The sequence below is a fragment of the Amblyraja radiata genome, chromosome 37 (genome assembly GCF_010909765.2).
Source record: "Amblyraja radiata isolate CabotCenter1 chromosome 37, sAmbRad1.1.pri, whole genome shotgun sequence".
Lineage (NCBI taxonomy): Eukaryota > Metazoa > Chordata > Chondrichthyes > Rajiformes > Rajidae > Amblyraja > Amblyraja radiata.
The window spans coordinates 10152960-10174470 of record NC_045992.1 but is presented as its reverse complement, the minus strand read 5'-3'; the positions used below and the strand labels follow the sequence as shown (position 1 = coordinate 10174470).

At 38.0% G+C, this 21511-nt stretch overlaps 1 protein-coding gene across 3 annotated transcripts in view; it reads right to left on the bottom strand.

Moving 5' to 3' along the window:
• ccser2 (coiled-coil serine rich protein 2) overlaps positions 1-21511 on the bottom strand; it is a 350893-nt gene that overhangs the window by 14242 nt on the left and 315140 nt on the right. Inside the window, exon 12 of one of the 3 annotated variants that reach the window (XM_033012716.1) lies at positions 7638-7677. The exons of the other annotated variants lie outside the window; for them this stretch is intronic. Coding sequence (XP_032868607.1) covers positions 7638-7677 — 40 coding nt within the window. The remainder of the gene's footprint in view (positions 1-7637; positions 7678-21511) is intronic. 3 annotated transcript variants of the gene reach the window in all.

The following is a 21511-nucleotide window of genomic DNA, read 5'->3' as shown; positions in this document are numbered from 1 at the left end:
TTCATCACTCTCTGTGTAAAAAATGATTTCCTCATCTCGGTCCTAAAAGTCTTCCCTCTTATCCTTAAACTGTGACCCCTAGTTCTGGACTTCCCCAACATCGGGAATAATCTTCCTGTATCTAGCCTGTCCAACCCCTTAAGAATTTTGTAAGTTTCTATAAGATCCCCCCTCAGTCTTCTGAATTCCAACGTGCACAAGCCGAGTCTTTCCAGTCTTTCCTCATATGAAAGTCCTGCCATCCCAGGAATCAGTCTGGTGAACCTTCTCTGTACTCCCTCTATGGCAAGAATGTCTTTCCTCAGATTAGGAGACCAAAACTGTACGCAATACTCCAGGTGTGGTCTCACCAAGACCCTGTACAACTGCAGTAGAACCTCCCTGCTCTTATACTCAAATCCTTTTGCTATGAATGCTAACATACCATTTGCTTTCCTCACTGCCTGCTGCACCTGCATTCCTACTTTCAATGACTGGTGTACCATGACACCCAGGTCTCGTTGCATCTCCCCTTTTCCTAATCGGCCACGAGGTGACAGAAATGCTCCAGTGTTTATAATAAAAGAAAAACTTATCAATTCAGTTCTATGATCCTTTAGCTCAGATGAATATGTTGAACTATCTTCCAAACTTAATGCGTGATAATTCTACATGGTTCTATGCCTCACTTCTCCAAAGCATATCGCAGTGTTGAGTTAAAAGTTAAATATGACCACATTGTTAAAAAATATCCATAACCATCACCATGGGAGAATCAACTTGTTTACACAAAATCCCAAAGATGTTTCTCATACATCAAATGTTGCGTTGTAAAGGTTACGCATTAAACTCCACTCATCAATCTGAATTTCTATCATATATATAATGTAATAAATGTTCAAGTGAATAATGGGGGAAGACACACAAAGGATCTAAGCTTGATGAGTTCACAAGTTCTGATCTTTCACCAAGTGGAAGAGATTTGAAAATCAATGCATGATAACGTGATGGAGGGAACAGCCCTAGTTGCATTTAAAAAATGAAGACTTGTTGTACTGTAACCTATAAGGTCTGGGAAGCAAGATTAGGTGATAACACCTTTTTAGGCAGTATGCATATGATGAACCCTAACCCCAACCTAAATTATCTCATTCAGTGGTGTGCATTTCTATAATAAACAACTTTTTTCAGAAGGAAAGAAACTGACTTGACTTAATATACTACTCATAACTTTAATTCCCTAAATTAAACATTGGCACCAGCTATGACACTACGCACTCTTTTCAGGTCTCTAATGTTGGCTTAAATCTTGTTCCCCATTCTCTTTGAAAATGTTTCTTCAATCACAGCTCTGCAACAGCATCTGAAGACACCTCCCCATCTGTTTCCCAAACCCTCAGTCATAGAGTATTTCAGTGTGGAAACAGGCCCTTCGGCCCAACTTGCCCACACCAGCCAACAGGTCCCATCTACACTAGTCTCTCCTGCCTGCGTTTGGCCCATATCCCTCTAAACCTGTTCTATCCATATACCTGTCTAAACATTTCTAAAATGTTGCAATAATGCCTGGCGCAACTACCTCCTCCAGCAGCTCGTTCCATACAACCACCACCCCTGGTGTGTGAATAAGTTACCCCTCAGGTTCCTATTAAATCTTTCCCCCCTCACCTTAAACATATGTCCTCTGGTTCTTGATTCCCCTACTCTGATTCATTATGTTCCTCTACTTTCCCTTCTCCTCACTCTCCATTTGGTAAAACTGCGATGATTGTGCTCATGCTAGGAGTAATGCAGAAATTAAAGGTATGACTATTGCTAAAACCAAACATTTGTGGATAGTTAATCTACCAATAACGATGTAAAAACCAATAACACTCAGAGCAAGTGCTCCACAACCTTATAGTTTATAGGGATATTCTACTTGTCAAGTAATTTCCTCTGATCAGCAGTAGGAATTTAAGCCTTTGGTGCTTATAAAGCAGACGGTTTAATAATAGCAGTCATAGCAGATGCCAGATTAAGGCCTGTGAGAGTTTCTACATTGTGTAAAATATAAAGGATTGCTTATGGCATTCTCACTTTGGAACTGAATTCTGACAAGTCTCAATTTTTGAAATGCTGATCTAACAGATTCTTAAATGTTTTTGTTCTGTTTATACTTAAACCACCAGAAAGGGACATGGCTGAAATGCGTGTGTGTATCTTACACTAATGGTTTTACTTTATATTTATTCAGTTTTCCTTTTACTCGCGAATATTCGACTGTCTGGTTCAAATCAAAGAGGATTTAACTTGCTGCTGAGCAGTCAAAAAACCCAACCTATTCCACTATGTTCGTTCAAACCAATATCTTTTACAGCTTATCTCACACCTCTCTGTCCAAATATCTCTCCCTGGCCAACTGACTAGTGTGCAGCAGCTGTGCATGGTTAATGTGTGAAAGCATAAGGAGCTGAAAGGTAATGTAAGTATTTTCCAGACTTGCCTGGGTGCAATAAAACTAACGGAAACAGACTCTTGAAAAATTTGAGGATAAAATTAATCGTAATTACTAACTTGTTATAACTGTCACTGTGCCTGTTGTCTTATTGAATAACGTTAGTTACTTTTTGTTTCACTATGAAGATTTCACAAAGCACTGTCCACAGTATTTAGGTGAGAGAAGCAAGATTCAATAGGAATCTGAGTGGCAACATTTTCACTCAGAGGGTAGTGGGTACACGGAACAATCTGACAGTGACGGTAGTTGAGTAGTGTAGGAAGGAACTGTAGATGCTGATTTACACTGATAATGCTGGAGTAACACAGCAGGACAGGCAGCATCTCTGGATAGAAGGGAATGGGTGACTTTTTGGGTCGAGATCCTTCTTCAGATTGGTAGTTGAGGCACTATAATAGAATTTATAAGACTCTTGGATAGGTATATTGATAGGAAAGGTTTAGAAGGACATGGAGCAAACATGGGAAAATGGGACTAGTTTATAAGGATATAAAATGGGTATATTTCTAAGTTTAATAAGCTTACATTTTGATTTGTCTATATGATTTTATTCAACGAAGTTCACGCCTGCCAGTGGAGGAACTGCCAGGGAGCTATTTTAACAAGGTTTGCACTGGGGTGGGAGCTCAGAGGAGACAATGTAAACTTCCATTTACATACTGAAATTGAAGCAGCAGCCAGCTGCACTCCATCTATCCTGAACCTGTTCCAGCAAATTAACAGCCTGTTGAGCCCCCACTGCTTGATGGCAAGAATTTCTTGCATTGAGAAAATGAATCCACTCAGCAAACAGATGTCTGCCTTTTATCAGCCATATTGGAAGGACTGGATATAATGCTTTATAAATTATTTAACATTACCTGAGTGTGCTTTAATAGGTACATTATGTCCCTTAGATGGTTTTAATATCATTCTGCCAGTGTGCTGACAATGTCACTAATGAAAGTGCAAACCAATGAGCAATTCTCTTAGATCATCAATTTTGTATCTACAATTTGAAAACGTTTTCTTAAATTTGCTAACTCAAAGCATGGAAATGCTCAAAGCAAGGCTAATTTTACATTCGTATCATGATGGAAATATTTTTTACTTTTCCTTTCACTGATGTATTTTGGCTCTAGATTAATGCTTTTGGTATTAAAACAAATTGGAACATGTTGGAAATGTTCATTAGTGTTTGAATAAAAGCAGATAATTTTGCGAGATCTTTGAAAATGGTTTCTGAAGTTTTCCCAACAATTATGACTAATTTATAGAATATTTTATCAATTTTTCATTAACACTTCACTGAAAATCGGTATGGATTGAATATAAAATGAAAATGTGTTTTTCAGGCCCTATTTGATGATATTTCCAGTTGTCCAATTCTGATTTCATGGCTACAGTTGGTTAGAAATTTAAATATGGTGTGTGTGTGTGTGTGTGTGTGCGTGTGCGTGTGTGTGCGTGTGTGTGTGTGCGTGTGTGTGTGTGCGTGTGCGTGTGTGTGTGCGTGTGTGTGTGCGTGTGTGAGTGCGTGTGTGTGTGCGTGTGTGCGCGTGTGTGTGTGCATGTGCGCGCGTGTGTGTGTGCGTGTGCGTGTGTGTGTGTGTGCGCGTGTGTGTGCGTGTGCGTGTGTGTGCGCGCGCGCGTGTGTGTGCGCGTGTGTGTGTGTGTGCATGTGCCTGTGCAGGTGTGTGTGCATGTATGTGTGTGTATATATATATATATATATGTGTGTGTGTATGTGTGCGCACGCGCGTCTGTGGAGAAGGGCGGACTGGTGGGGGGGGGGGGGGGGGGGGGGGGAGGGGGCAGGGGCAGAGACAGACCTGAAAGCATCTGTGCCATCCAACCCTTTTCATTTCTACATGATCAGAATTGGGGAAGGAAACATCTTAACATTCTCATACCTTGTGCACACTTACAAATGCTGCATGTCTCATATTAACTTATGATTCGCATATGGCATTAATATTCTAATTTAAAAATATTAACAGAATGCAATTTGTACAGAAAACCATCAAATAAAATGAGAAGTGGAGAAACTGTGCTAAGGCAGTGGAGAAAATAGTGAAGCATATTGGTTACAATATTAAATAAAAAGGAATTGGGTGGCAATGCAGAGATTAGACTAAATGCATACATAAAATACAGAACAGTACCAGCACAGGATCAGGACTGACAGTCAACAATATTTGTGCTGAGTATGATGCCAATTTAAGCTAATCTTACCTGTCAGCATATGGTTTACATCTCCCCTTCCCTTGCCTGTTTATATGTCTGTCTAAATGCTTCTTAAATATTGCAATCATTTCATGTTTCACTACCTCTCCTGGCAGCGGATTCCAGGCACCTACTATTCTGTGTGTAAAAAACAAACCTTGCAAATCTTTAAAATTCACGAATCTAACCTTAAATGGATGCCTTTTGGTATTTGACATTTCCAAAGACTGACTATCTCATAATTTTATATACTCCCAGTCCTTCAGCCTCTGATGGTCTAGAGAAAACAATTCAAAACTTTAGCACTCTCGCCAAAATCTCCCAGGTTCCAAGTAAAGGAGCAACCAGAACTACACACAATATTTAACCAAGTTTTATACAGCTGAAACATTACTTCTCCACTTAAAGCTCAATGTCCTGACTGATAATGGAATGTGTGCCATATGCCTACTTTGCTACCCCACCTAATTACCGCTTTTAAGGAGCCACGAACTGCACTTAAGATCTCTCCGTACATGAATGTTCCTGAGTGTCCTGCCATTTACTGTATACTTTCCTCTTACATTTGATCATTTGAAGTGCACACTTGCATAGATTAAAGTCCACCTGCCATTTCAACTCACGTACTTTCAACTGATCTACCGTCTTCTGTATCCTTTGACAGTCTTCCCCACTATCCACAATTTTGTACATTTTCTTGGTGTTTGCAAACTTATTAACCAGTCCAATGATTACTTTATCCTTATCATTTACACATCAAGGTGTGACTCTATCAATGCAAAGCAGGGGTGGGTTACACACACAGACCAGAATGTTTCCAAATTGGGAGTAGATGATGGAAATCAATAACACACTTGCTATGTAACACTGTTTGGTAATATGTTATTTTAAAGCAATCTGCCTGTTGTTTTGCCTCTTGGGGATGCTCACAATTCCCTTCAGATATGGGTGCTCACATTTATAATCACTTTCAATGTACTCTGACATAAGACATACCTGTTGGCATGAGAAAGATACCAGTGTGACTGTGATGAATGGCCACGTTTGATAAGCAGCATTTTTACGATAGATAGTGAGACAGATCTTTTGTGGACAGCAAGATCATACGACATACCTGTAGGAGCAGAGTTTGGCCATTCGGTCCATCTAGTCTGCTCCGCCATTTGATAAAGGCTAAACTATTTTTCCTTCTCAACACCATTCTCCTGCCTTCTCCCTGTAACCTTTAACGCACTTATTAATCAAGAACATATCAATCTCGGCTTTATAAATGCCCAATGGCTTGGTCTCCACGTGACACCGTCTGTGGCAATGAATTCCACAGATTCACCACTAAAGAAATTCCTCCTCATCTCCATTCCAAAGGTACATCCTTTTATTCTGAGACTGTGCCCTCTGGTCCTAGACTCTCCTACTGCTGGAATCATCCTCTCCACATCCACTCTATCGATGCCTTTCATTATTTATCAAACATGACTTCAAAAACATTTTGATATCAACCTGTATTGACTGCTATGCAAATAATGAAAAGTACCTTCAATAAGAAATACAAAAACATCCTTACACTATTTAGGCAGTTACAAAAGAGCAACTCATGATTAAACAGTGCCAAGTTCTGCAATGATTAGGACCTGTTGAATATATTGCCCAAAATGTCTTTTGACTTAATTGTAAGACTGGTTCTTGAAAAAAGTATTTTAGAATTTCTTTTTAATTTCTTGAATACCCCACAGAAGATTTGCTTTTGTTAATTATATTAACCACTTTTCAAGTCAAATGTAGCCACAGGCAGATATTATGAAATGTACCAAATTTGATTTTACACTGAAATTGATCAAATTTATAAGCTGCTGGTTTTCCAATTAGTAGGTGCTTGTTTCCCATTATTTTACTGGTAAAATGGAAATTATGCCTATACCAGTTTAAAGGCACAGATTCAAAACTGGCAATTCACAATGGTGCCCTATTCTAGATTCTTAAAATTCACAAATTTATTGGTTATGTTCTTCCCTTTTGCTGTTGCTATGCCCTTTCCTTCTCATCATCTGTATACTTTAAAAGAGAATCTAATGGATAAAGGACAGTGAATCACAGTCGCTCAGCTGAGGAAATGAGATGTCATCATTATCAGTGTCATCTATTAGCATCTTACAGTCCTTAATTGAGTGGACATTAACACTGTCTTAATTCAGTGCAAAATATGTCTAGGTATTTAGTTTTAGAGATACAGTGCATAAACATGCCCTTCGGCCCACCGAGTCTGCGCTGACCAGCAGTCCCCGCACATTAACACTATCCTACACACACCACTGACTATTTATAATTATACCAAGCCAATTAGTCCACAAACTTGTACGTCTTTGGAGTGTGGGAGGAAACCGGAGATCCCGGAGAAAACCCATGCAGTTCATGGGAGAATGTACAAACTCTGTACGGACAAGCACCCGTGGTCAGGATCGAACCCAGGTCTCTGGCGCTGTAAATCAGCAACTCTACTGCTGAATCACCATGCCGCCCTAGTGGGTACAACTATAAAAAATTCAATGTGTAGGAAGGAACTGCAGATGCTGGTTTATAAATACAAATTGCTGGAGTAACTCAGCGGGACAGGCAGCATCACTGGAGAAAAGGAATGGGTGACGTTTTGGGTCGAGCCCCTTCTTCAGTCTCATTTGCTCTCAAATCTATCTCATTTGCTTGTCTTCACACTGTTCCAATGCCATTTTTCACAGTGATGTTAAGATCTGGTTATACAATGTTACGTTATGGGCCTGCTGAGCCATGTTATTGCCCACAGACAATTGCAGCGTATATATGCAAGTGTATGTTATACATGAGCACACAGAAATCAGCCAGAATTTCATCAATCATTGACCACACAAGTTTACGCATGCATGGTTGTACCACTCGTGCAGCATGCAATCAGCGGGGATTATTTTGCGTTATACCATACCACACTTTATCATAGAAGTAATGGACAACATCCTCAATTCCTTGCACCAGCCAATGAAAAGGGAGAGACAAAGAAAGACAAGGACATGGGCAGTGACATCACAAACAATGAACTGCATTTATTAGAGTATTTGGCAATGCCTCAGTTGAAAGGAAATTTAACTTTATAACTAGAGGGTTTCAATTTTGTAAGCAACATTTTCATCAAGGATGTACATTATAAACAGACCACAGAGGCTGTACTGTCTAGTATATACCGGTGTATAAGTTCTCCATGCAATGAAGTGTTGAGTGTACAGACGTATCCATGTATTGTACAGCTGAGTACACAGAACTCTTTCTTTGACAGTGTTAAATAGGCACAATATAGTATTTTAAGTTTCTGTACAAGGGTTTATTCCTACAGTAAAATAACAGTTTACATATACACTACTGTTTCCTAATTTATTGCTTAATTTACAAGCTCCCCTGTGTAATCTACTACTTATACTGAACTTTCCATCTGTATCGTGTTCTATTGATATAAAGTCTCCTGGCAATGTATTTAATGCACCATCCTCCTGTAATCATTCTTAATTCAGTAATAGCTTCACTGCAGAATGTAATAACAGTTCCACACTGTCCAGGAGATTGCAATATGATCATGGTGTCATTATTATTACCTGTAATTTACAATAAACATTGTTAACAATGCAATTAATGTCATTAGTCTTCTACCTTCAATCTTTGTGCTGGTGAATCCAATATGTTACCATCTCATTAAACTGTGCCTTAAGGATATTTTCTTTTTAAGATGACATTAAATTCATTATTGAAATTAGTGATCTTATTTCAAATGAAACATTGAGGTGGTAACAGCCAATTACAAATGTGGTCCACTATAACAATGACCAATATCACAAACTTGATAACTCTAAAATTGAGATAGAGGTCGCAAAACGCTATGATGACTGTTCTCAAGGCACCAAGTTTGTGTATTCCTCTAAACAGCATTTCTTCACAGAAGTTCATTTTAATATCTAGTTGACTTCTCTTAAATTAACAATTGATCATCGATTATTTTCATTCTCTTCCCATTTATTTTTTTTTGTACAAATTGTAGCCACAAGGTTGTGGGTACTTGGACTACAATGCAAGTAAATTGTACCGAATGACTGGCTAAAGACATGTTGTGTTTGAAGAAAACCCTCATTTTGAATTTCCACTTCAATTGGCATATAAAGCCCAGAAACATTCTCTATTGGCTTCCTAGTAATAATTTCTGTTACCGATATAATCTTTGTTTATGTATCAAGTCACTGTAGTCATCTCGCAAAGGGTTATCTTTACAACAAGCTGAAGATAAAATATTGAACCAAAAACAAGGCAAAATCATCTACCAATCTTTCACTTCGACTAAATATTATCATATCTCTCAAGAGGCAATCAAGCATTTCACACTTCAATTGTTTTCAAGTGCTATATAGCCAAATCTGGTGGCCGCTTTGTTCCCAGCAAGCCACAATGAATTGGAAGAGAAAACAATTAGAACACAGTTTTTAAAAATAGTTTTTATGGTTTCTGATCACCTTATCCTAATCTGCTTAATTTTGCCACATCAAGATAATGCCAGAAAGAGGAGGATTTTAACAGCAGATATTGTCCAGTGCCTTCCCTTCTCAAAATTAATCTAATTGACAGGTATGAGTTTTTTTTATACTAATGCTACATTTAAATGGATAGCTCCAGTAAGTTGAATAAAACAGAGAAATTAGGGAATACTGATCACCAAAGCGGCACCACCAGGCACAAGGCAAGCTATCACTTTGTAGCTGCTGATCACTGGATAACAGGTAAACACAACAGAGAAACTGCATTACTGCAGACAGATTTTCCCACCATTTTGTAAAAATGAACAAAGTGACATTGGAAACACCACAGAGAAGATTCATAAGGATGTCTGCAGGGTAAAGAGAGTATTGCTGCTAGAACAGCCTATAAATAATGTTTTTTAAACTCCAGAAAGTAGATGGCTGAGTCTAGCTGATTGGATAGAGGTCTTAAAATATCTCCACGCAAAACAAAATTATCAATGATTGCAACTTCGCCAAAGTTATTTGTTCCTATGAAAGTCCAAGCATTTTTATCTTCAGCACAATGGAGATACAAGAAACTGCAGATGTTGGAATCTTGAGCAAAACAGAAATGTTGGAGGAATTCAGTGGATCAGGCAGCATGTGGAGGTAATGGACAGACAATGTTTCGGGTTGGGTCTGAAGAAAGCTCCTAATCTTAAATGTTGCTTGTCCATTTCCTCCACAGTTGTTGCCTGGCACGCTGAGTTCATCCAGCATTTTGTATTTTGCTCTATTCAGCACTTCAGGCTGGATTTACATATTGATTATTACCTCAATTCTGAGCAAATGGCACTGCTCAACTGCTAGCCTTGCCATGTTAGTCATGCAGAAAATAGGTGTCAGAAAGTAATACATTTTGGTGAATAAGATTGTGCTGGAAACAGAAAAGTTAAAACTTATTTAGAAAATATGAAATGTGAAGTTACATTACTGTTCAGAATCTGTGTTTCTGTCATAAATATAAACGCTTAAAGAGTGCTAAGATATGTATGGCCTCAGAGGGAGGAAAATGCATTTTGTGATAGCGATAAATTCGCTTTCAGTTAATTGAAGTGCAGTGACCAATATGTTTGTGTGGAAATCCGCGGAAAGTCTGTGCGAGATCCTGATCACTGATCTTCACCATAATAATGTAAAGGCAACCAATCTTTTTTTTTTTTTTTTAAACTTTTTTTTCATTTAAAATAAATCAACACTAAAAAGAAAGGCAACCAATCAACCAAACAAAAACAAACCAAAACCGTTCTGCCTCTATGAATTGACAAAATCTCCATCTATTCGGGTATTAAAAACCTTGTTTATATGCACTCACCCTGTATTTTGTTTCCATTTTATTTCTGTCAACATTTAACAATGGAACTGCAATCGTAAGATAAAAGTGCAAGGTCCTGGCCTTCAGCTGATGCTTTCAAAGTCGACTACCATTTTGTTTATTGACAACTAACGGCGATTACATTGTGTACGAAGGAACTGCAGATGTTGGTTTATACCGAAGATAGACATAAAATGCTGGAGTAACTCAGCGGGTCCGGCAACATCTCTGGATAAAAGGAATAGGTGACCATTCAGGTCGGAATCCTTCTTCAGACCCATTGCGATAATCTCTACAATGGAGTGTTATGTGACATCATAATGATCAAAGAAAAAATGAGTTCATTTCATCACTTTACACGGGTCTTCCCTCAATCTCATTCTATTAATTCACCAGAGGCTGGTGACTTATTCTGAGTATTAATCACTGTTTAGTAACAGCATTTCTTCATGACATTTCCTTGCATTTACTTTAACTTATTAAAAACAGATTTCACCACTGGCCAGTTCTCTAACGTACAGTTTAATGCTAACGGATTAATATTTTATATACTTTTATAAAGCAGCTTACTACTTCTTTCTTTAGCTTGTGCACCTCTGATTTTCCTTGCAATTCATCCTTTAGGTGTCAGACTAATAGACTTGAGTGCCATCAACAATGATTATAAGTTTGAGTCCCCCTCTGGAGATGAGCAATAATAATGTTTTTACCTGGCCCTGAAGGAGCGCTAAACATTTGGAAGTGCTGTCTTTTACAACACAACTTTCTTCAGAACGCATTGAAAATCCTGTGGCACTATTTGAGGATTAATCAACCACAAATACTATTTACTTCACACACTGCTAATTCTCATCCCATCAATATCAATAAAGGAGGTTACTTAGTTGTGTATCCCACAACGTTTTAATCAGAACCTGTTTGGTGCAAGTAGGTCACTGATTCCCTAGCAGTTACACTGCATTTATTGCTTCCAAACACTTTTCATTCACTGGATTTGTGAAAACTATTACAACTGTGAAATACTTGCCTTCATCTCCATGTGCTAATTCTATTTCATTTCCTATACACTCACATTGTAAATGCTTTTTCCAAGTGTAAATCTCTACCATCTGCAAGGATAAAGTTTCAGCTGTGTTTTACTGAAGTGCAGGACTAAACCCACCGGAAAGATTTAATGGCACTTCCCGTCTCTATTATTCTTGATACTTTAAGCTATAACAATTTTTGGGATTTTAGCAGTTAGTATATGGCGGCAGATGGATACATTTCTTGATTTTAAAAAGATTAAGGGAGGCAAAATGTTAACCATTGTTTTTTTGAACAGCAAACCAGGCACAAGGAGGCTAGTTCCTCCTAATTCTTATGTCTGATTAAAAATGGGCATCTGATAATTGTGTGATTAAAGCCTGATTACTTTTCCTTTTTCTCCTTTAATCAACTTCTTATGCAATTTAGTTTCAAGTGGAACTGTATCAAAGTCATTCTTGAAGGACAAATAAAAATAATACTGGGGCTTTCACTACTAAGGTATGGATGATTATTATATGAAATTAAATTAAAAATTCTCTACATCCTTTATCAAAACTGAAATACAATTACATTCAATAAAACGTCAGATATGGAAAATCTGAAATAAAAACAAAGACATACTGGAAATGTTCAATAGGTCAGGGAGCATCTATGTAAAGCAAGTTAAAATTGTGTGAAATACTGACTATTTAGCATTAGGGGGGACAGCGTAAACACCTGTTATATTTCCTAAAAGAACACCTTGTATCTTGTTGTATTATGCCTCCTGTTAAGAATCAATTGCTATCTCTTTTTAGCCTTCAACAAGGGCTTGGGGTGAGAGCAGGCCAGCACTTCCCACTGAGGGCCTAGAAGGTGGGACTGCTTTATACCCTTCTCCACACTTAAGGGCCTGTCCCACTGTACTAGGTAATTCAAGAGTTCTCCCGAGTTTCCCCTGATTCGAACTCGGATAATTAGATTAATAGACGTTCGTAGGTACTCGGGGCTCTCGTGGACATTTTTCACAGTGCTGAAAAAACTTCACGAGTTACCGCGTTTCCCCGAGTACCTGCCGTTAGCGTTACGAGCCGCTACAAGACATCTACGAGCTCCGACATAGCCACTACGTACATTCTACGTACTTATCACGAGTTTTATTTTTTTTAAACACGGGAGAGCTCTTGAATTACCTCGTACAGTGGGACAGGCCCTTTAGGTGAGTGACATGCAGTTCAACAAATGGACACTTCCAGCCCTGGCAGCAGAACACACTGGCTTGCGGACTACCTTTTCAATGAAAGGCTAAAAGCTTTTTAATCAGTATGCCATCAGAAAAGCTCTGAGCCTTAACATTATCCTTTTATATTTTAATTACTTCCATTCATCTGATAATATCTTTATAACTCATCTGAGTCCATTGATTGAATTCTGCATTGTAACAGGTACTAGTTTAATGGCACTCTTTTTGTAATCAATTGAAAATCAGGCATTGTCTTTATGTGAAATATTACTAGTTTGGATAGACCATGATTCAAAATGAAGTAATTAACACATTTTAGAGATATGGAGAAGGGCAGGAAAATTTAGACCTTAAGACCATTAGAAATGGGAACAACAGCCACTTGGCCCCTTGAGCCAGAACTGCTAATCATTTAGCTCATTGATGATCCAACTTCCTTCTCCACTTTCCAATCCTATCCATAACCCACGGTTCACCCACAGCTAAAATTCATTCAATGTATTCAGAGATTCTGCCTCCATATGGTTCTGGGACTAGGAATTCTTAAAGACTACAACCCACCAAGAGAATAAATTCTTCCTCATCTCAGTCTTAAATGGACGTGCCGATTTTTACACCATGCCCTCCCAAGAGGGGGACAATCCTCTAAGCATTAATGTTGTTCAGGGCTAAATATCTGACATGTCTCAATTAGATCACCTTTCACTCTTCCAAACTCCAGTGAATATAATATATATATCTGTTTGGAAAAAAATGCTCTGTTGGCATTCAGGATTTAAAAAACATTAATTTGCCTTTCAATAGTTTAACAATTTAACATGAGTGGACATCACACTTTTTGATGAGATTAGCTAACCAAGGTTTAACTTTGCTGAAATTGGAAATTTCTGTAGAATTAAATTAGATTTTCAGTCACCTATGCAATTCAGAGATTATAACAACAAACTATTTATTATTTGTTGGATAGAAAAAAAAGATGACCATAAATTTATATGAATATATATATATCTATCTGCATGGCTACATATCAGCTAGTCGCCTTGAAGTTTGATAAATCAAAATTTCGCTTAGATGTCAGTCAAGTTGCTTCATGAGTTTTCTTTTTGAAGTGAAGATTTCTACTAGTTTGGTTTTATTCTTGAGATTTTTTTTTCTTTGGAAGGAAGTGATTCATAGTAATGTAAATGTCAATAATTCATGTGATAGGGACCATTGTACATTTAAACATCATATTAAATGGAATTGTCGCCAGCTCTCTTAAGGCAATGTAATTCATGTGGCCCAGTCAGGATTACCATATTCCAAAAGCAAAATGATGAGCAGAGCAATGAAAGGTCATTGACCTGAAGCAGTTTCTCTGTGTCTGCATATGCCACAAGTGCACTGAATATGTAAGCTTGCAAGTGCGATTCCAAAAATAGGTGCAAGTATAGGAAAAGACACTTGCAATGACAAAGAGCCAATTCTCCTGCTGTTTATGCCTACAGTATATTCATATAAACCATTAATTCATAGAATCTGGATATCAAAAGATTTAGACACTCAGCAAGTTTCGCAGCATTTGAGAAAAGAAAAGCAGTCATCATTTTAAATCGAGCCCTTGAAAACATTCACTCTGTTTTATTGTGCCTGACTTGCTAGCATTCCATAATTTTATGTCAGATTTCTGCTATCTTCAGTTTTTATTTTTGAAAATTGCTGCCCATGTTTAGAGCATATAAGCATTTCACAAATTATAATCATACATTCAGCTGAAAGCCACACACCAGGTTAGTTAAGTAAACCACTATTCCCTTCCCTGATGTTGTTATATCATTGTGTAAATGATCTATACTTACTCAGTCCCAAATGCTTTGTCATCTACAACTATATATAAATTACCATGCGTATTAAATTTGGGTTAGATTGTATATGCTATTTTTTGGATTCTAAAGCATATTGTCCTATCTGATTATATTGCAAATAACAGACAACCCCTTGGGCATAGTTTAGAAAACTCCTTACTATAACACTTGGCAGCATTTCCCAAACCCATCACCTCTACTGTCAAGAAGGAAAGGACAGCAATTGCTTGGAAATATCACCACCGGCATATTATTCTACTAATCATACAGCGCATCATTCTGGTTTGGAATTATAACACCGTTTCTTGTCCCAATTGAGTCAAAATCTGACCAAAAACAACCCAGTGGGAATATTTTCACGGCAGCCCCTGCCCAATAGCTGTCCCTGTTTTACAAAGGCATTGGAATGAGAAACATCCATATCCCAAGAAAAAGCAATAAATGAACGATTTAGCACCCTATACACAACTATAAAGGCAAGAGAAAATTCCTGCATTAATCACTTAACATACTGATTGTTCCAAAGTATTTATGACCAGTACAAAACCAGTAACAAATGATCTGAAATATATGTTCTTAAATATTCAGAGTATGCTGGTAAAAATAGGCATTAAACATTAAACAAAACAGTTGTGTGTGTGTGGTTGAAAGAAAAACTTGCTTGGCATCCTTCACATTAACCCAACGTTAGATAGTTTCAATTCCATCATTCCATCAATACAACATAGAAAACCTTTGTTGCACTAACCCTCATACTGATGTTGAGCTCTTGAATTCCAAATACAAATTACTTCTTTGATTAACTACAAATACTTCATGATTACAGGTTACTCATTGGGAACTGACAAAACCAAGTTCCACTTGCTACACCAGATGCAGCATTGTAACATGGATCACTGCCATGAAATAAATTGAAATGTTAGAACTCAATATAGTTTGGAAAGTTGATTCAGCATTGTGAACATCTTCACTACCTATTATGACAGTAGGTTATGAACAATGCAATTCATCACCATGTATTAGGCAGGCGGCTGCGAAGATCTAACTTGCGTGGAGCTGTAATCAAATGTTTTTATATTTGTTGTTAAAAATGGATATTACAAGAGGCACAACAATCCTCCCCGGTCTCCAATGTTCCCTGAGAAGGTGATGGCTTAAGTTCTAGGATCTCTGGAGGCTTTTTGTGGAAAGTACATCCAATATACTGTTGGATGTGGAGTTCTAGTATTTAAACTGAAATAATTAGATGGAAATGCTTTTGATCACATGCTTCTCTCAAGTACCACCAGCTTTATAAAATGCATTCACAGATTCTTCAAACTTGCGAACTAATGCCAATTTAAGTAGTCAGAATAATAGACCACTGAAGAAGACCCTTCAATCCATCATGTCAATTCATTGAGGACCCATCTATACTAATCATATTTATCAGCATTTAATTTGTAGCGTTGTATGCCTTGTCGATTCAAGTGCTCATCCTGATTGAAGGAGTCCAAGAAATTGGTGAGAATGAGTAAGGCAATTAGTGAGATTGAGTAAGGCAGAGTCCAGTAATTAGTGTTATTCCCTGCACTTTTCTTGAAGTTGTTCATACTAACTATATCTCTGGATGGACAAAGTTCAGTGATTCAGGGAGCAGCTCTTTGGCCACAGGGAGGAGATCGTTGAGGTGGATCCTGGCGATGACCTTTCAAGTGGCAGATAGCAGGGAGGCTCCTCGACAGTTACTGCATTAAGACTGATCTACTTACATGAAAAGACATGCATGTTCATCTCTCAGGATTATCCTCTTCGCTGATGAGAGTGATCGCTACATTAAGTGAAGCTTTTTCACTGAAACAAATGAGTGGAAGGTCTCATACTTAACATCCACAAGACACTCTATCAACATGTCCCTATTGCTCCACACTACCTTGCAGATGATGGGACTTGGAAAATGGACTTTCCTCTTCTCAGGAGTCACCTCTCAACAGAAGCAGACACTGATGATGGAATTCACAGCTGCTTTAATGTGTTGCCACAGACTTTGGTCACACAGGAAAGAGTTATTGAGCGATTGAGCGGTTATTGAGGTGGGATAAATTTCATGTAAGCTGCAGTGTTCTCTCCCTTACTATGTGGATCTTCTATGACTCCCGTTATGGCCTTATCAGTCTTCTTGGAACACACAGAACAAGAGTAAAAGTCAATCCAGTAGAACAACGTAAGAAAAAGATTCCCGACCAAGAATCTACTGCTCGTTAAATCAGAGCTCATGAATCATGAAATGACAGTGGCAACACTGGCATTACTCATGTAATGGGTGACATTGTGACCTCTATTAAGTATGCCAAGTCCCTATCAGAATAAACCTTCTGTGACAAACACAGGGTTTCTACAATTAGCTATACCATATATGCTGTTTACAGTTCCACTCCTACTATAGGTGCACAAAATGTCAACATCCTGCCATTAGATTTGTACATCTCATTGTGCACCGTTAGATATTCTACCCATTAATTATAGTGCCTCTCCTGTTAGACACACTGTCAGTCAGTGTCTTTCCTATAAGATACACTGCCAATCACACGCCTTACCCATTGGCAAGTGTCTTTCAATCAAAGCTTCTCTTATTAGCTAAAGCTACTTTTAATCACGGAATGTCTATTCTTCCACAGATAAAAGTCAAGATAAGTGACACAGAGTGCAGAAAGAATAACTCACTTGCACCTTTCTTTTTTTTTTTTTTTGAGTAAAATGCCCAGTGAGTTTTCACAGAAGAATTATGAGACAAAGACCAACAATGAGTAAAGAAGATACTGCAGGGATGAAGATGAAGAGATAAAAAGGAGGGAGAGGATGACAAAGCTAAGAGTTTTGCACTGTAAGCATGGTAGGCGGCGAATTGACAAGATAGGAATGTATGGTTCTGGGGCTGGAGACAATAAATCAATGAATGAATGAATAAGTTTATACCAGAGCAAAAGGAGGCTACAGATTTTTGGTTATTGAGTAGAGCAACTACTCGTAGAAAAAAGCTGTTTTTATGTCTGGTTGTGGCAGCTTTGACAGTCTGGAGTCTCATTCCAGAGGGAAGCGATTCAAAGAGTTTGTGGCCAGGGTGAGAGGGGTCAGAGATGATCTTACCCGCTCACTTCCTGGTCCTTGCAGTGTACAGTTCGTCAATGGAGGGAAGGTTGCAGCCAATAACCTTCTCAGCTGATCGGATGATTCGCTGCAGCCTCCGGGTGTCGTGCTATGTGGCTGAGCCAAACCAGACCATGATGGAGAAAGTGAGGACAGACTCTACGATGGCCCTACAGAATTGGACCATCATTGCCTGTGGTAGGTTGTGCTTCCTCAGCTGCCGCAGGAAGTACATCCTCTGTTGTGCCTTTTTGACTGTCGAAGGGATCCGAAGATGAATTTTGCACAGAGATGGTTGTATCATATAATCATAGAAAAGTACAGCATGGAAACCGACCCTTACAATCCACAGCCCACTTGTCCATGCCATGTCCCTCTACTGCTTACCTATCCAAAGATCAGAGAAACAAAAGCAGATGTATGCCCTCCAGCTGACTCAAACCTGGAACTGTGTTGCATGATAAATAGGTAACAAATTGGATGTGTTTATAGAAAGTGGGGACTAGGAGGCCAAACAAGAACAAGTTAGACTAGTCGTGACTGGGGATAACTAGATGGAGAGGTAGATGATGAAGGACATTTCTGATAAAGGATATGGACTAATAACTAACTTCAGGATTCAGTAGTAAGATCTCACAATACTACTTGATTAGAGAGAGTTGTCCAGGGTGGACGTGCATTCACAGTGGATGATAGATTCTATAGCACCTAGCTACAGAACAAATAAATTATAACAGGTACACAAAAATGCTGGAGAAACTCAGCGGGTGCAGCAGCATCTATGGAGCGAAGGAAATTGGCGACGTTTCGGGCCGAAACCCTTCTTCAGACTGAGACAGACTAAATAAATTATAACAATCTTTTACAATCTAAGATGTTATTAAAAATCTTATAAATACTGCAGTCATAAGAGCAGATCAGAGTATATATATCTACAACCTACTTAACACAGTTTAAGAGTGGCTAAGAGGAAAGGACTGCAGAAATTGAAGATGTTGGACCATGAACAATAGCCAATAAGTTGTGGCTTCATCAGTGACATCCAGATACCTAAACATGAATATATCTTCTTTAAAAAAAACAAGACCTTTGTGAGGTGATGTAGGAAAGAAAAGAGGAATTTGAAGTAAATGTTGCACGGCTAGTGACCAGAGGAATCGTTGGACTAGTGGACTCGGAGAAGTTTGTGGACTTGAAGAATGGTATTATTGTTAGCTATGAAGAAAACCATAAACTCACAGTTCTCAGATGAGATTTAAGGAACAGATGGCCTCTGAAGGAAATGAATAGAGAAGGATGCTCACCAGGAAGACTCCACATCAGTAATCAGTTTTGATAGTAAACATTAAGCTTCAGTGATGTTTAATGGGGATTAGCCATAAATGGACAATGTTAATTATGTGAAAGATCTGCTCATGTTGTGCCCCTTGCCATATTAAAAGTTATGTGGTGTTCATTGCATGGGAGATGTTCAGATTGAGAGATTAACTCTGGATATATCAATGGAGGAAGGAAGACTGCACAGATAATTTAGCTGCAGAAATATATGTTTACAAATGGCTAGAAAGCTGCAAGGTTGCAGTGCTGTTGCCAGCAACACAGAGCAGGCAACACAGAGCAGGTCTTGTTCCATGAATAGAGGGGCAAGGAAAGGAGGCTGGAGGTTTGGTAGGGCAATAGTGATGTTAAGAAAAAAAACTGAAAACATGACTGTATACCAAGGGAATGAAATAAACGGGCCACATGGGGTAGTAGTCAAGAGGATTGCAATTAAAGAACAATGGGAATGGAACAAAATAGTGAAGTGAGAGCAGTCCCAGTAGAAAAGGAGACCAAATAATTATTTCCTGTCAATCATAGAGCACTGCCCCCATTGCAAATACATTGTCTGTCAAATACAGCATCAAGCTTATTATAAACAGAAAGGCCATCAATCATAGACACACAATCCCATTGCAAACACAGTGGCCATCAATCATGGAATGCCAATGTTGTTACAAAAATATAACCATTTAATCATAGAATAACTTTGTTAGTACAAGTTGTTTGTCAATTTACCATTATTACTGGGTTAGTGACAATTCATTTTCTCAGATGGCAAATTATTCTAAAACTAGAAGAGACTAGAAAAGGAGTATTCACTGTGATGGGTCTTCAACAATATTTTAGATTTTTGTTTTCTTGAATGATCTGCTAATTTCAAATCTCTCAATTCTTCATTACTACAAATTCTATCAAGAAACATTCTAACTATTATTTTGACAGCCTACTCTTTTCTTGACAATTACTTGGGCTTTTTATTCAGCTACAAACATAAGCATCCACTGTCGATGTGATTGGAAAATAAAAACTCAAATATTTCCTGGGTTTAGTAGCTTTAAGAATTAAGTGTTTTTTAGAATAGTGTGGACTGAATTGAGAGTGGTAACCATAATAAGATATAACCATTTTGGATTCAGCTGCATTTGTTCACTGAAAACGTGCAAATATTTTAACAGTAAATAAAATGCTGTTGGATATAGAATTCTACATTAAGATGCAGTTCCACATAACTATTTAGGGCCCTTAAAGATTATCCTTCAGGATTGCTGAACCAAATGATTGAAGGCCTTGTATCGCAAAAACATAAATGCATCGTGATCATTTATTGAATTATCTCACTTTGGAATAACAGTATCAGCGAGGAGATTTTAGTGTTTAAAAAGCGAGTTAAAATGTCTGTAATTTTCTTCAGGACTTGCAGTGGAACTATACGTGTGCAGACACACGTCTACAGGCAAGCAAAGCTCCACAGGAAGCTAATTAACAAGTTGTTTCATCCTGTGGGCCCAATTAAATTCAATATACATTTAAACTGCAAATCTAATATAACATGCCTTGACCTGAAATGCAGTGCAGTATTCTTTACTGGAATGGCAATTCAAACCTTATCAAAATTCCAAATAATGTCTGAGTGTGACAGTGTTGGTCTCAAATTACAAATTGCTTTCTTCTATGGAGTTGCACATGTATTGCTCAGTTCAAGAATATTTACTTTGCAGATTAACCATAGAGCAGATTGTCTCATCCATAGATTATTCTACATAATTACTATCCACTGACAGTACCACTGAATAGTTACCACTGTTAAATAGGCAAAAACAACCACCAATTTCCACTGATCAAGTTCCCATTAGTTTTAATCTGTTTTTCATTATGATAGCAAGGACAACAGAAGGGTTCCCTGGTGTAGTTTTAAGTAGTTTCAAGGGATTCGATACATTCCCTTTGCATTATTTGAAAGCTTGACTCTTGAACAATGCAGTGCTCCTTCAGTTGGCACTAAAATATTCTGCACACAAAATCAGTGGTGCCTGAATTCATGATTCTGACAGGAAATAGAGTATTACCACCTACTTACAGCAGGGGTAAAATTGTTATAGACAACATAAAGAAAGTATAAAAAAATCAAAAACTGTAGATGCTGGAAATCAGAAAATAAGCTGAAAATGGTGGAAAAAAATCAGTAACATTGGTGGAAAGACAACATTTTAAACCAGAGGATTCTCACTCCCAAATGTTTGCTTAATTTGAATCTATAGTGAAATGAAACGAGGAGAGAAAATCTTGGAGAGCTGGAATTACTTCATGTATAAAAACTTGGAAAGAGATTTATGTTCTTGAGAACAACCCTCCCACAAAATTTGTCAATTATTTTATATGTCAATAAGTCACTTATGAAATATT